This window comes from Cnephaeus nilssonii (genome assembly GCF_951640355.1).
Source record: "Cnephaeus nilssonii genome assembly, chromosome: 20".
NCBI lineage: Eukaryota > Metazoa > Chordata > Mammalia > Chiroptera > Vespertilionidae > Cnephaeus > Cnephaeus nilssonii.
Genome location: NC_137091.1, coordinates 12,688,716 through 12,703,373, shown reverse-complemented (window position 1 = coordinate 12,703,373; position 14,658 = coordinate 12,688,716). Strand labels below are relative to the sequence as shown.

At 37.3% G+C, this 14,658-nt stretch overlaps 1 protein-coding gene across 1 annotated transcript in view; it reads left to right on the top strand.

Moving 5' to 3' along the window:
* Positions 1 to 14,448, top strand: part of CYB5B (cytochrome b5 type B) — a 35,889-nt gene extending 21,441 nt beyond the window's left edge. Inside the window, exons 4-5 of the mRNA XM_079800549.1 lie at positions 8,065 to 8,093; positions 10,865 to 14,448. Of these exons, the coding sequence (XP_079656675.1) occupies positions 8,065 to 8,093; positions 10,865 to 10,958 (123 nt within the window). The 3' untranslated portion in view covers positions 10,959 to 14,448. The remainder of the gene's footprint in view (positions 1 to 8,064; positions 8,094 to 10,864) is intronic.
* Positions 14,449 to 14,658: the final 210 nt, after the last annotated feature.

Here is a 14,658-nt window from a genome sequence, read left to right as displayed (position 1 = left end):
TTCAGTCCGCAGGCTGACGCTCTATCCACTGAGCCAAGCCAGCTAGGGCTGCATTTACTTCTTGATTAGCTGTTTTATTACTGCCATCAGTTTAGGAGATGAAGGTACATGCATGTACTATCCTGACCAAAAAAGCAGGTACCATGTCTCATTTATTCAATAGATATTACCTACTTGATAGTTCACCTACTTCACTAGTCAAATCTCATTACAATGACTAGACCCAATAACTTGACCAAAGTGATTCCCTATGGTCCTCAACTCTCAGTTTCCTAGTTCCCCTTACCCAGAGGTAACCAGCTACCATTTTCTTGTTTACTTTTCCAGAGAGATTCTGTGCATACATAAATATAAATAGGTTGATGGATAGATGGATGGGTAGATAGATTGTTCGATTGGTAGATAGAGCAGCTATCCCTTCCTTAAAAAAAAATCTCATAATACTATTCTGCACCTTGCTTCTTTTTACTTAAACATTTTTATATTAGTGATTGTTCCTTATCAGTTTATAAAGATCTTCCTCATTCTTTTTTTTCCTTTTATTTATTTTTTAAATTTTTTTCCTTCCTCATTCTTTTAAATAGATATTTAGTATTTCATAGACAAAAGTTTTAATGAAATGACATTTGCTGTAACAGGCTTTGAGCTGTTTTTAAAAAAAAAACAAAATTGTCTCCATAAAGACTTAAACATTTTTTAAAAGATTTTTAAAATTAATTTTTAAACTTGTTTAACTTTTGAAATCCAATAAATTTCACATAATATTAGAAGCAATCCACACATTGGGTTTAAAGGCATATACATTTTTTCCTCTCAGATGCTACTTACTTGTGTTATACATAGTTTTCTATTACACATACATAACATATTATCCATACATAACAGTCATTTTACCTTCTCTTATGGGAGAAAAGGATACATTGTTTACGTAATGTAGTTATTAGTTATGTTATACTAAAATTTTCCTTTAAAGAATTCTTGAATATTCCTATCATACTTACAACCTAATCTATTACAGTTTGGGACGGGGAGGTAGATTAGTAGTGATTGCCATTTACCAAAGAATTTTGTCAGGTTACTTTGTTCCTGTTTTTGTCTAACATTTGTATTTTGTAACATAATCTTTTGAAATAAATCATAGAATGTAATGGCAAAATCACTTTTGAAAGACAAAATACCCTTTGCTGAGGGATCTCAAGGATTAATGTCTTCTTATAGCCTTCTATTTAGAAATGACATGTAGTTTTGCAAAACAAGGTGTTAGAAGACAAGGTAACATTCATTTTAACCCTACCAGACCTGAGGCCCTGAACCTAACTGTCCCCTATACCTGGGCTCCTGAGCATTAAAGAGAAAAAATCAACATGATATAGAAAAATGTTAGTTACATGCAAACAAGTGGTTAGAATAAGATGGAACTTGGAGACATTGTAGAAAATAGGTCTACATTTCATCTAGCGCCAATATTCCACCTATGTGTGCCAATCCACCCAGCAGGATGAGCCTTGTTTCATGCAGAGGTACTTCTTGCAAAGTGAGCACCAGATGTTGCTCTTCACCTTCTTGCATGGATTGTCTTTATAAGACACTCCAGGATTTTGCTTGTTGTACCTGGAGTGCTTTTCCTTGCACACAACACAGATATGATTAGACGATGTCCCAGGGGGAATCTCTGGAAAATGATTGCCTGGGGTCATCCGTTGAGGGCAGGGTTCCTTTTGTGGGTGGCGGTGGGCTGATGTCCTGTATCCACCAATAAGTTGCAGGCACAGTTTCTTTTTTTTATTTTTTTAAAATATATTTTATTGATTTTTTACAGAGAGGAAGGGAGAGGGAGAGAGAGTTAGAAACATTGATGAGAGAGAAACCTTGACCAGCTGCCTCTTGCACACCCCCTACTGGGGATGTGCCTGCAACCAAGGTACATGCCCTTGACTGGAATCGAACCTGGGACCCTTGAGTCCGCAGGCCGACGCTCTATCCACTGAGCCAAACCGGTCAGGGCTGCAGGCACAGTTTCTGAATATATCTGGTAAAATAAACTGGCTTTTTTGAAGCAGCTTGCTGCTTTGAAGCATACAAGATATAAGAATTATAACTCGCCCACATAAAAAATGTTACGAAAAGCCGCCGGGGCCAGCGGTAATGACAACGAGACTGGTGAAGGCGGGTCATCTGGTCATTTTTGTCACAGCCACCCATATATTTATTATAATCCTTCACCAGCTGTGGCATCTGTATTTCTTGCACACTGCCATCTTTATTTCTTCTGTTTATTACTACATTTTGGGCTGGATCGTGGTAGTTCGAAATAAATGTGATGGGCTTTCTATCCTGTCAAACTAAACATGTTACACTTTCTTGACATAGATAGCTACTGTCACCCCTAGCAAGTTTTTTTACACTTTTCAGCGACTTAGGAAACTGCTTCCTGTTTTGCTGCAGGGTTCCCACAATTTCTGTGTGTAATTCTGAGAGTTCATATTTAGCAAGGGTTACAGAGTTGTAGAACCAGTCCATGACAAGCACATGAGATTTATTTTCCATTGCACACGAGGTCAGGAGACGAACAACTGTATTTCCTACTGCGCCCAAGTCTTTTATAGGCATTAATGCAGCACCAATGTAGATTTCTGCATTCAAAATGTAGCCAGTCTCACCTTCACAGAGAAGGAAAGACTCGATGCCCCACTTTGTGGGCTTATCCTTGATATACTGCTTGATGGCCAAATGGTTTTTTGTCAGGATCATCCCCTCATCTAGGCTCACATGTTGCTTTGGCAGATAGAAGTGGAGAAACTAGGGGAGCAGACTTTCCAAGAAAGGCCTAACTTTATATATTCTATCTGTCTTATCGATATCTGTGTCTTCCTCATCAATTATGTGTAAAAAACTCCAAAGGGCCAAGAATGTGTCTCGAGTCATAACATTTCGAAATCCAGGAGTAAACCCAACAAAGTCAGAGCCCTCATTTGTCCAATCATCCCGATAGCTGGGCTTTACACATAAGTATTCCATATAGATCCTCAGTCCAAGAAAAGCCTTCATTTCTTCCACTGTGGCATCCTTGAAATTTTTGGCATTGTAGGAGTTGGGCTTTGCTATATGCAATTGGTGGGCCCGGAGGTTGGTTTTCTCTGTCAAATTTTGCCAGAAAGTATCATCCAAAAACAAGGATAAAAAGTCAATCGGTTCATTCTCCTCTGTGATAGATCCAGGAATGTTCACTGGGCTTTTTCCATCCTCATTGAAATTCAGATCTGTATTTGGTGATACAAAATTCCTTGTCCAACCTTCATCACCACCTAGATCTCCCCCATCAGCTGTTTGAGGGACACGCCCCCCCCCCTTCTCTTACTATCGATCTAGCTCTAGATCTATAAGGTTCAAGATTCTCCTCATCACTTGAGCTCTCACTGTCTGTGTCACTTGAACTGGAAACGTATTCTTGATGAAATTTTGACTCCTCAGAGTCTGAATCAACCAAAGTATCGATCACCTGTTGGACTGTGGTAAGCCTAGACCTACTTCGCTTTCCTGTTGAAGTGCTTGGTTCATCAGCCGCTCGTTTCATTGTGAACTTTCAGAATTTTTTCTCGTCAAACCACACAAAGTCAATTCAAACACATGGGGGCAGACATTTGCAATGGCTAACCATGAGGTTTGACCACGATTGGTTGGTTATTTTTAGTTTGTGACGCATTTTTTTCACGTACTAGGCAAAGTACCGAAAATTAGGTACAGCAGTATAGCGGCAGATTCGGAAATTACCGAAAAATCGGTACAGTGGTCTGGTAGGGTTAAATCAGCCCTTCAATGTTATAACAATTTTTTCCCTCTTTCTCTGTAGGAATCATTCTATGACTGTTTTAATTTTAATTTTTTTTCAGTAACGTCATATATATTGTATCACAATGGGTTCTTGAGAGAGTTGTGTAGAAATCTGTTTTAGAGGATGTTTTTCATCTTTGAATTTTGCCCTTATCGACAGGAAAATATTTTTTCCTTGACTGGGCTGACTCTAGTGATATATGCTCTGAAGACAGTAATTGTTAAGCAGTATTCTCATCCAGAAAGAAATTTTAGTACACTAGCGGCCCTGTGCATGAAATTGGTGCACTTGGGCGGGGGTTGGGGGCGACTCAGCCCGGGCTGTACCCTCTCACAGTCCGGGAGCCCTTGGGGATGTCTGACTGCCGGCTTAGACCCACTCCCAGTAGGCCTAAGCCATTAGTCGGACATCCTTAGTGCTGCCATGGAGGCGGGAGAGGCTCCCATCACCGCTGCTGTGCTTGCCAGCCGTGAGCCCAGCTTCTGGCTGAGCGGCGCTCCCCCTGTGGGAGTGCACTGACCACCAGGGAGCAGCTCCCGTGTTGAGCGACTGCCCCCTGGTGGTCAGTGCACGTCATAGTGAGCGACCCGTCATTCCACCATTCGGTCGATTTGCATATTAGCCTTTTATTATATAGGATTAGAGCCTTCATGAGAAGGCTGTCCTCAAGATCCATACCACATTTCTGTGTCATTGTTGGGATTATAAATGTTGAAATCATGTACTTTCAGTACTTCAACTTTTTACGTTGTAAGATGAACCTAGTACTAAAATTCATAAGTGATAGCTCATGGTAAAGTCCATTGTATTAAGGAGGAAAAATCCTCTCCAGTAGTGTCTGAGGCCAAAAGTTCCCGAGTTGTTTTTCATAGGTACTGGCCACATAGATACCAACGTGTTCTAAATAAAAAGCTATAAAAACTACCAGACCACCCAAACACTCATTAAATTTGCTGAAGGTGTTCTGTGGCTTAAAATCCACTTCTAATTTTAAATACTTAGAATCCTCTTGGAATAGCAAACACCCAATTGAGGAATTAAAACACAAACTTCTTATATATCTTATATTTCTTTTTTATTTAAACCCTTGAAAGTCTGAATATAAACTATTTAGGCTAAAGATACACTTATAATGCCTCTTCTGTATATTTTAATGCATTATAATCATAATTCTGGCACATCGTTTCCTATGTTTATGTCCTGGTGACAGAATACCATTTTTTAAGCATGTGTTCTTCTCCCATGTTAATTTCTGTTTATTTTGAACTAAAATCAGAGTAGACTTAAAGCAGTTTGGTTGTTTGGAAGTGTATTCCAAACTCCTTGGAGAATTAAAAAAACATGCATATTGATTACTTAGTAAGTCTTTGGCTAGAACTCTGGATTTGACCTGTTCTCTTGTAACTAAAATCATATAGTACTGCAATTACTACTTTCCATGCCAGATCCAGAGCAGTCCCTGTTCTCTTTTCCAAAGATCTTGCGTGTAAATGAAAATGTGGGCAAGAACATAACCAGCCAAAACACCCAAAGGGATAAATTAAAGTCAGTCATAAACTGTAGGAATTTCACTTAAACATCCGTTAGATTCAGCACAGAGCTTTGGAGTGGAAATGAGAATTGGGAAACTGTATAGAAAGCTAGAAGGGTGGAGGTGAGGGAAGGTTTTGTGTTAATAGAACCTTCTTTTTTTTTTTTAATTTTGTAAATTTAAAAATAACTTGTTTTGTCTCTTTTCCAAACTTGGCTGAGGTACTTGGCTACTAAGAGCAGTGTCTTAAATAACTCTTTCATTATAGTTGATTAAAAGTGGAGTCACTGTAGTTTGGCATTTACTTGGCTGTCAGTATCTTAAAGAGAAAATATGCCTCTTTCTCTTTTCTCTAATGTTAGGGAAGTTGGTCTTTTTGACTCCAGGGAAGGGTTGATTTTTTTTTTTTTAAATTATTGATTGATTTTTAGAGAGAGAGACTTGGATTTGTTGTACCACTTATTTATGCATTAATTGCTTGATTCTTATATGCTCTGACTGGAGAGCAAACCCACAACCATGGCATATAGGGACAGCACTCTAACCAACTGAACCACCCAGCCAGGGCGGGATGGATTGATTTTCAAACAGGGGTTGAAATATTTAGTTAAAAAACATATTTAAAATTTTATTATTCTTTATTAGAAACTTACAATTTCAGCATTATGGTTTGGTTCTCTTTCTTCTCTCAGTTTGTTTACTACACTAAGAGTCACTCTAATTAGCACACATCTAAGGCTTTGGTTATAAAAGAGGCTAAAAGCATTGAAATCTAGAGAATCCATTTATATGAATTATATATATGGCTTTTAATGTGTTGCAGATTAAACATCATAATACATCTATTACTCCATAGTGCTGTCATGTAAACCTTGCAAATCATCCCATTTTAAAAAAAGTGCTAACTATACAATTTTTGTTTTGTAAATCATTGGTTTATATGTGGATAAAGCATAAAAGACCATGGACATTTTCTTGATGGAATTCAATTATTTCTTGACTGTTATAGTGGGATATTTTTAAAAGGCAACATTATAAATTAACTTGGTGCACACACCATCATCACTACCACCACCTTCCAAATCTGTAAAACATTTGTTGTATTTCTCAAAGATTGATCTGTGACATGTTTTAATTAGCCCAATTTGTGCTATTCTAGTAGATATGACCCTGATAACTGTAATCATCTTAATAAGGGTCTTAGTGAAGTATAGTAGTATATTAATATGGTTTATTTAAAAAATTTTATTGGAAGTTTTACTTGCCTGTAGGCTAATTTCTTTCAGGTTTGGGGCATGTATTCATTTGCATGACTGTGTCTTGGATATATGAAATTAAAACTCATTTCATGGTCTGCTCTAAAGTATCTAGGCCAGTATGTAGATTTTTGAAAATCCTGGGAGAAGACTGATGTGGTGGTTAAGCAGAGTTAATATTCTGTATTCACACCTTGGAGTGTTTCTACATATTGGCAAAGATGATATTTTGGGCAGCAGTAGCCTACACTGGTGGGTTATTGTCCTCTGGCAGTAAGAGGGTCTTTTGTACTATACAGTTAATTAATAGAATCAATAACTTCATTTGATATTTACTTAAATTGAATTTTAAAAATTTAGTTACAGCTTTATTAAGATACTAGAGGCCCAGTGCACAAAATTCATGCAGCGGGGCGGGGAGAGTTCCCTCAGCCCTGCCTGCATCCTCTCACAGTCCGGGACCCCTCGGGGGATGTCCGACTGACGTTCTGCTGTAATGGTCGCTTAGGCTTTTATTATATAGATAATTCAGATCCCTTCCAATTCACCAGAATTTTGTTTTTAAGGGTTTTCAGTAAATTCACAGAGCTGTGCAACCATAATCACAGTCTATTTTGGAACATTTTCATCATTCCAAAAAGAAACCCTAAACCATTAGCAGTCATTTTCAATTTTTCTCCAACTCTTCTTTCCCTGAGCCTTAGGAAACTAGTGATCTGCTCTCCGCCTCTAAATTTGTTTATTTTGAACATTTCATACAAACGGACTTATATAATATGTGGTATTTTGTATCTGGCTTCTTTCACTTAGTATAAAGTTCTCAAGGTTCATCCATGCTGTACTAGTAGTATGAAGTGTACTTCATTTCTTTTTGTTTTTAAGTTTATTTTGGTATTTTCCATTTACTTCATTCTTCCCCTTTTCATTATGAAATAAGCCCTAAGGTCTCTAATCATAATTATTATGATTTCAGAGAGTAAGCCAGTTCATTTCTGTAAGCTACAAAACAATCAACTCCATGCTATAGAGCATTTCACAGTTAATCTATATATCACAAGGCGACCCTTTATTTCTTAAATATGTTTTCAGAATATTTAATCTTAGTTACTGCCAGTGGCAAGCCCTACTAAACCAGGTGTATCGCTGTGACTACAAATTGGTCCATTTCAATATAATTTTATCATTAGCATTTTTTTTTTCATCTAAAGAATGTTTAGGTCATTTATTATTTCATTAGTGGTTCTTCACTAAGGAATACCAGTATATTATCAGAAATAGAATTCCCAGTACTCCCATCGCATATAGATTTGTAGACATCAAATTGCATGAAGGTGAAGTTCTGTTATTAGCTACAGAGTTTATATAGTTATGCAAGAAGATTTATGTACTCTGTGTTAATCTTCATTCTTTTTGTTTTGTCATTTTTAAATATGGATCTTCTTCAGGACCCTTCAAAAAATGACACATGCAGAAGGTTAGTATCCCTTTAATGCACTTCATTCTGCTCAATATAATGTCTGGCAAGAGGTTCTTCCATAAATCTACATGTATGACGTAACCTAAGAATACTGTTTGACAGTTAATTCTTCTTTTGGCCAAAATTATTGCACATTCAGAAGTTCCTTAGCATTAGCAAAATTAATTTTTACAGTTTTAATCATTTTGAGTAATCTCAAAAGAAGCCTTGAGTAATTTTTAGATCAAGTTGGAATCACACTCAGTAAGAGGCTGTATGTGTGGATAAGAAACTACTGTTGAGTCAAGCCCAGTCCCTGCAGCTCAGCTCAGCTGTGCAACTTCCACTTAAAACTTAATGTCACTTAATCCTCACAATCACTGTAAATAGGTACTATTATTACATTTTACAGAAGAAAAAAATTATGTATTGCGCTCATACTTAGAAATTTGGGTTTTCTCAAAAGCTTGCTTGCTTTGCACTAATATCAGTAATACAGCTCTGAAAGGTATAAGTTTACCATTTTTTAAATGTTTCTACTTGAGATGACTGTGGAATCCTGGACTTGTAAAAACCTTTATGGAGATTACATAGCTCCCTGTTTTACCTTTCTTAGGTCGCACTTAGAGCATTTCAGAGAAAAAGAGAGAGAAAATGTGCCCTCCCCCCCATAAAAGTGTCATGTCTTTTTTATTTGAGGTGATGGATAGAGTATTAGAAAAGTGCTAACTTGAAGGAAACAGTAAATTTAGCTTCCTTAATATTAAGGACTTATGCTTAATAAATAATTTGAAGGCCATAAACTTTCAATAGACTTATGCTACAGATAAAACTAAGGCCGAGACCGGTTTGGCTCAGTGGATAGAGCGTCGGCCTGCAGACTGAAGGGTCCCAGGTTCGATTCCAGTCAAGGGCGTGTACCTTGGTTGCGGGCACATCTGTGCAGGAGGCAGCTGATCGATGTTTCTCTCACATTGATGTTTCTGACTCTATCTCTCTCCCTTCCTCTCTGTAAAAAAATCAATAAAATATACTTAAACAAACAACAACAAAAAAAACACCTAAGAATTATTATGCAGAATACATAAAGAATTTCTACAAATCAATTAAAAAGTAACTTAATAGAATATGAGGGAAAAACAACTTAAGAACCTTAAGAAGAAGAAACACAAATATAAGCACATGAAAGAAAGATTTAATTTTACTTATCATCAGAGAGGTGCAAATTAAAACCATTGGGTATATTTCATACTTACCAGATGGGCAAACATTTAAAATTTTAGAAATCAAAGGAATTGTTTAAGACAGTGATGGCGAACCTATGATAAGTGTGTCAGCACTGACACGCGTAGCCATTTCTGATGACACGCGGCTGCTGAGGCGGCCGCATGCCGAGGATGAAACATTTGCGAAATAATGTTTTTTCCTCAAAGTGACACACTACCCGAGTTATGCTCAGTTTTTTGGCAAAGTTTGACACACTAAGCTCAAAAGGTTGCCCATCACTGGTTTAAGAAGTAGATCACCAAGATTCTTAGGCTCTTCTTAGCGGAATATAAATGGGCACAATCACTTTGGAAAATAGTTTGGCATTATCTATTAAATTTGACTATGAATAACTATTGACCCACCAATTCCATTTCTAGGGATGTATTCAAGAGAAATGTACGCACAAGTATACCAGGAAACACGTACAGGAATGTTCACTGCATTATTCAAGATCTTAAAATATGGGAAATAATGAAAATAACCGTTAATAAAATGAATGAATTCATTCTGGTTTATTCATACAGTGGTTATCACTTGGTCTTTTGTACTGACAAATTTCTCTTTATTGTTTTCTCAACAATCCTTGCTTTAAAAAAATTTTTTTTAAAAACAAAGCTACCTGGTTGATATGCTAATCTTGTCCATAGCAGCTTTTGCCATGCTTAAATGTACAAAGTGCTAGGCATGTTTAGGCAAAGAAAATACTTTTTATTATTGAACCTAAGCTGGTTTTATTGGCTTCAAAATCTTTAATACCAAAACTGCATATGTCTTAAGTAGACAGGCAGCCAGGTCATTTGGGTCATGGAATTGTACCTTTAAACCAGCAGGGCTAATAAGCTCTATTAGAGAAGAAGAATTATTTTAAGGAGAATGATGACTGTTCTGAAACTCCTAAGGAAAATCTCTTATATGACTTTATTAGAACTAGTAACATGTTCAATGTGTGTGCGTGTGTGTTTTGTAATTATTAGTGTCCAAAGTGTGTGTGTGTGTGTGTGTGTGTTAGTGTCCAAACTTAACTAGAAATTAAGAGGATGGGTTTGGAATCAGACTGCTTTACTAATTTCACTTTGTGATTTTGGGTGCAAAACTTGTATTTCCTATGTAAAAATGAGACTAATAGTAGAACGTATTTCATAGGGTTGTGAGGATTAAATTTACATGTGAGGCAGTTATTGCCAATATTTGTATTAGATGTTAATGCTTCTAAATTTATAATTATGTACATATAAAATGGTGGCTTTTTTTCTGCATTAAAGTGTTAAATATGTGAAAAAGCACAAAGAAGAAAAATTTAAACTACCATAATCCCATAACCCAAAAGAACCATTATATGACTGTAAAAACAGAACCCACATATTTGTTCTTCTCCAACTACTGTGTGATAAAAGCAGTTAAAATTCCCAAAGTAAATCAGAACTCTTACTCATATAAATATTAAAATGTGAATGTTGAAAGATAGTGAATGTTTGGTATAAAATGTTCATGACATTGTTGCTTTTCCCCCCAACTTCTAGTTGCTGGTCATACTGGATTTTCCCCATCATAGGCGCCATTCTCTTAGGTTTTCTGTACCGTTACTACTACCCATCAGAAAGCAAATCCTCCTGAGGAGGCCTTGTCGAAGTCTGGAAAGCAGATCCACTTGGAGTGGAAGCTAGAGACTTACTTGGAGGCTGCAGCGGTGCCCTGTTCTGAAATCCTTCCAGTTGTATTCTTCCCGCTTGGAGCCTAGACGGTTGGCTGCGCATCCGCCTCAGAGCTGGGGACCGTGTCCTCCTTTCTCAGAGCCTTACTCCTGAAGCGCTTGCTCCTTGTTCGCGGTCCTGGCCAACGTTCCTGTCTTCACCGGTTTTCACGAGCATCTTTATATTTCAAAGTTTTCTGTTAATAACTGCAGTCCATGTGCCCTAACAACATTGCCCTTTGATAAAAATGCCTGCTTTCCAGTACTTTGCACATTAGATATTCTTAACACAGCAGTATACTCTACTTTTGAAGCTTTTCTTTTTCCATTTTTCTTTTAAGTAAATATTGTTATTTTAAAATTTGGCTTTATTTCGTTGTTTGTCAAAAGGGATTTAATTCATGAAGTAAGTTGTGCATTTATAACTTAAAACACAGCTGCCAAAGGACCTTGGTCCTTGTTTATATTTGTTAAAACTACAAAGAGCCATGTGATCATCTCCCTCCCTCCCGAGCTAGTGCAGCAGGTAGCTCTTGCCACCACCTTGTCCACTACGTGGTGCTGAACAGAATTATGCTTTCTTCCCTTTCATTTCTTGGAGTGGAGAGATAGGGCGAATTCATAGCAATCTTCCCTCTGAAAAATATTGAAAAACGCTACTGTAGGACAGGAGTTGAGAAAAAGCACCAGACTTCATCCTTTACTTTGGTTTGGCACCAGTTTCTAGCCACCTTTCTTATTTTTCTTCCCTCAACCATTTTTATTGGTAAAATATATATTTGTAATTATCTATATAGAGCTTTACCAGGGATTTTTACTGCTTTTTGGTTTATTGATTAGCAAATTTTTTATTTCCTGTTTTAATGAAAGTAAGAGACTCCAAATTGATCAAAGGTACAGTATTTGATTTTCTGTTTGCCCAGTGAAATAACGTCCATAGTCCAGTGGCAGTTGAAAGGGGAAGATGGTGACAAAAGAATGTTTTCCATTTCATCTGCATTTTACCTCCATGGCTGCAATTTGTGGTTTTGTTGTTTTTCCATTGAGAATTTAAAAACTGGTAGGCTTTTTTTTTTCTCTCTCTCTCAGATGAGTGTTTCATGAAGAGTAGATTATTACTGAGAATTATGTTATTGTTTCTCTTTGGCTCAGGAATTTCTTTGGCATATTTGCCTTTACATTTCCCCCCTGTGGAAACACCTGAGGAGACAGCACACTGTTTTCTGCCAGCCACTGCTTGTGATTTTTCTCCCCATCTTTTGAGGAGGATTACCCGTCTGCTGCTGAGCCATTGTCCTATGCAGCAGGAGCAGCGCAGTTCAAGAAGGACCATGGGCACTGCTTGGTACCTCCTCCTGCTTCCTGCTTGCCAGGGATTTGACAAGACAGGAAACTGCCCAGCATAGTGTCTGCCCATGCAAACTATTTAAGAAAAAGTTCAACCCAGGTCTTGTATCCTGTGATTTAGCAATTGACTGAATCAGAATTCATCAAAATAATATTACCCAATTTTGCACAGTTGGATATGACACTATGGAGTAATGTCTTGGCATTTCTGGCTGACTTTTATATATCTTTTATGATATAGTCAAGCTTCTATCGTTAGAAAATGTTTTGTATGTATTATAGATGCCTCTTTAAGACAATTTATTGAAAAAAATATTTATTATGTAGCAAAAGTGTTGGAACTACTGATGCTTCTTCATTTGAAGGCAAGGAAGGGTTGCCTTGAATTGGTATATAATTGGTATAAGTTGGATGATTGCACAGGACCACATTGGGGTAGAAGTAAAGAACAAAGGAGTATTGAGGAGTTGGAAAGGGAACATTCAAGCTAAAACTAAGCCGGAAGATAACTTGGATCAATCAAAAGTGTGTTGGCAGTCTCCAAAAGTGAATGAAAAACATCTGGCTTATAAGAAACATTAAAAAAATGATAGTCTTAAGAAAATTGATGTTTTTTTATATCTTTAGGGTACACACCAATGCAAAAGGTATGTTTTTCTATTTCATATTAGTTGTCTTTTTCTATTTATATCTGGACTCAGAGCCAGAGGAAAAGATTTTCAGACTTTGTCTCTACCATCTATGAAATTCATCCAATACCCAGGACTGCTTTTGAACTGCTAATGTGATGTCACTTTATATTATAAAAAACACACTTTTGGGTCCATTTACTATTCTTCTTCTGCTTACATAAACAGCCGAGGTGAAAGGTAGAATTTGTGTGAGAGTTTGCAGAGGTTTTTCTAAACAATAAAGTAATACAGTGTGTTAGCCAAATCCATCAAAAAGGACTTGTTTTAAGAGGTAGACTCGAATTCTCGAAACAGTCTCAACATTGGTAGGTCATGAAAACCCCTCTGGAGCAAGTGGGGCCTGCCCTTTTGGCTGGCCGTGCCCCCTGGAACTGGTCTCGGGTGTTTGGTTGTTTATTCCCAAGGACGATTAGCTGCAGCTGCGTACCATACTGTACACATAATGGCTGGGGATCACAAAAAGCAGATGGGGGAAAAATTGTGCCACCAAAATAGGGATGTCCCAGGTCTCCAAAATTTCCTGGCCCCCCGACTCTTTAAGAATTTTGGTTTCCACATAACTTCTACATTTGTAAAGACAAGAAGTATTGTGTTTAATTCTTAAGTGAGTACTTAAGCAGAAACAAAAATCCATTAGAACCTATAATTTGAATCTATAAAGTTCTCTGAGCAGTCATAAATGCATATGTTGTGAAAGAAGAGCATTGTTGAGTTTATAGTCATTTAGTTCTGATGGGGAGCAATGAAAAATGCTTTTTACAGGCCAGGTATAACATTACCCATGGTATCTTGTGCTTAAAATCTCAAGTGATAGCTATCTGGTTAAATTCCATTTTAGGAGGTTAAAATGCAGAATGTTAATGTTTATTACTTCCTTCCCCAGGAGAAATGGGTCCAGACATGTCTTGTCTCAGCGAGAAATTGATTCCTTTTAAACCCTCTCATTCAGTTGCCAAATATCACAAAAGTAATGGGGAGTTTGGTCACATTGGGCTGTTGTGCTCTGAAAGAGCCCGGTTTGGAATTTGGGGTGATCTCAGAGGGAAGTTCCAAGAAGCAGAGTGGTATTGAAGTCACCTACCCTACATGTAGCCTCTCACTCCTGAGTTTTAGGAGCTGCTCTTTGCCTGCATCTATAGTCTACGTTTGCTATTTTGATAAAACATTGTTAACGATTATTTTACTTCCTTTTTATTTCACCCTCGACTGTGAACGAGTAATATTTAACATTCCTTTTGTGTATTCAATAATGGAGTTTGTTTACCTATTTTATTTCAACATATTTTGAACAAAGATCTTTGTCTTTCTCTGCTGGAATGTGCACACAGTGAATGTTTGTTAGAACTACACACAATAAAGATACTGTTTGCCTTTTCTTGCCCTGACTACGGTTATTTAAAAAAACATGCACACACAACTCTTTTTTAAAAGTAGAAGTGTTGGCTTTGTGATCTTCAGGTGTTCTAGAGGAAAAGAATTTGAGAAGCATGAAAGTCCCCCGTTTCTGTGCTATGCTGTGTTTAGTGCCATGCGGCTCAGGATTCCTGCTGCAGCTCTTTCCTTGAAGTGAGTGGCTCGTTTGATA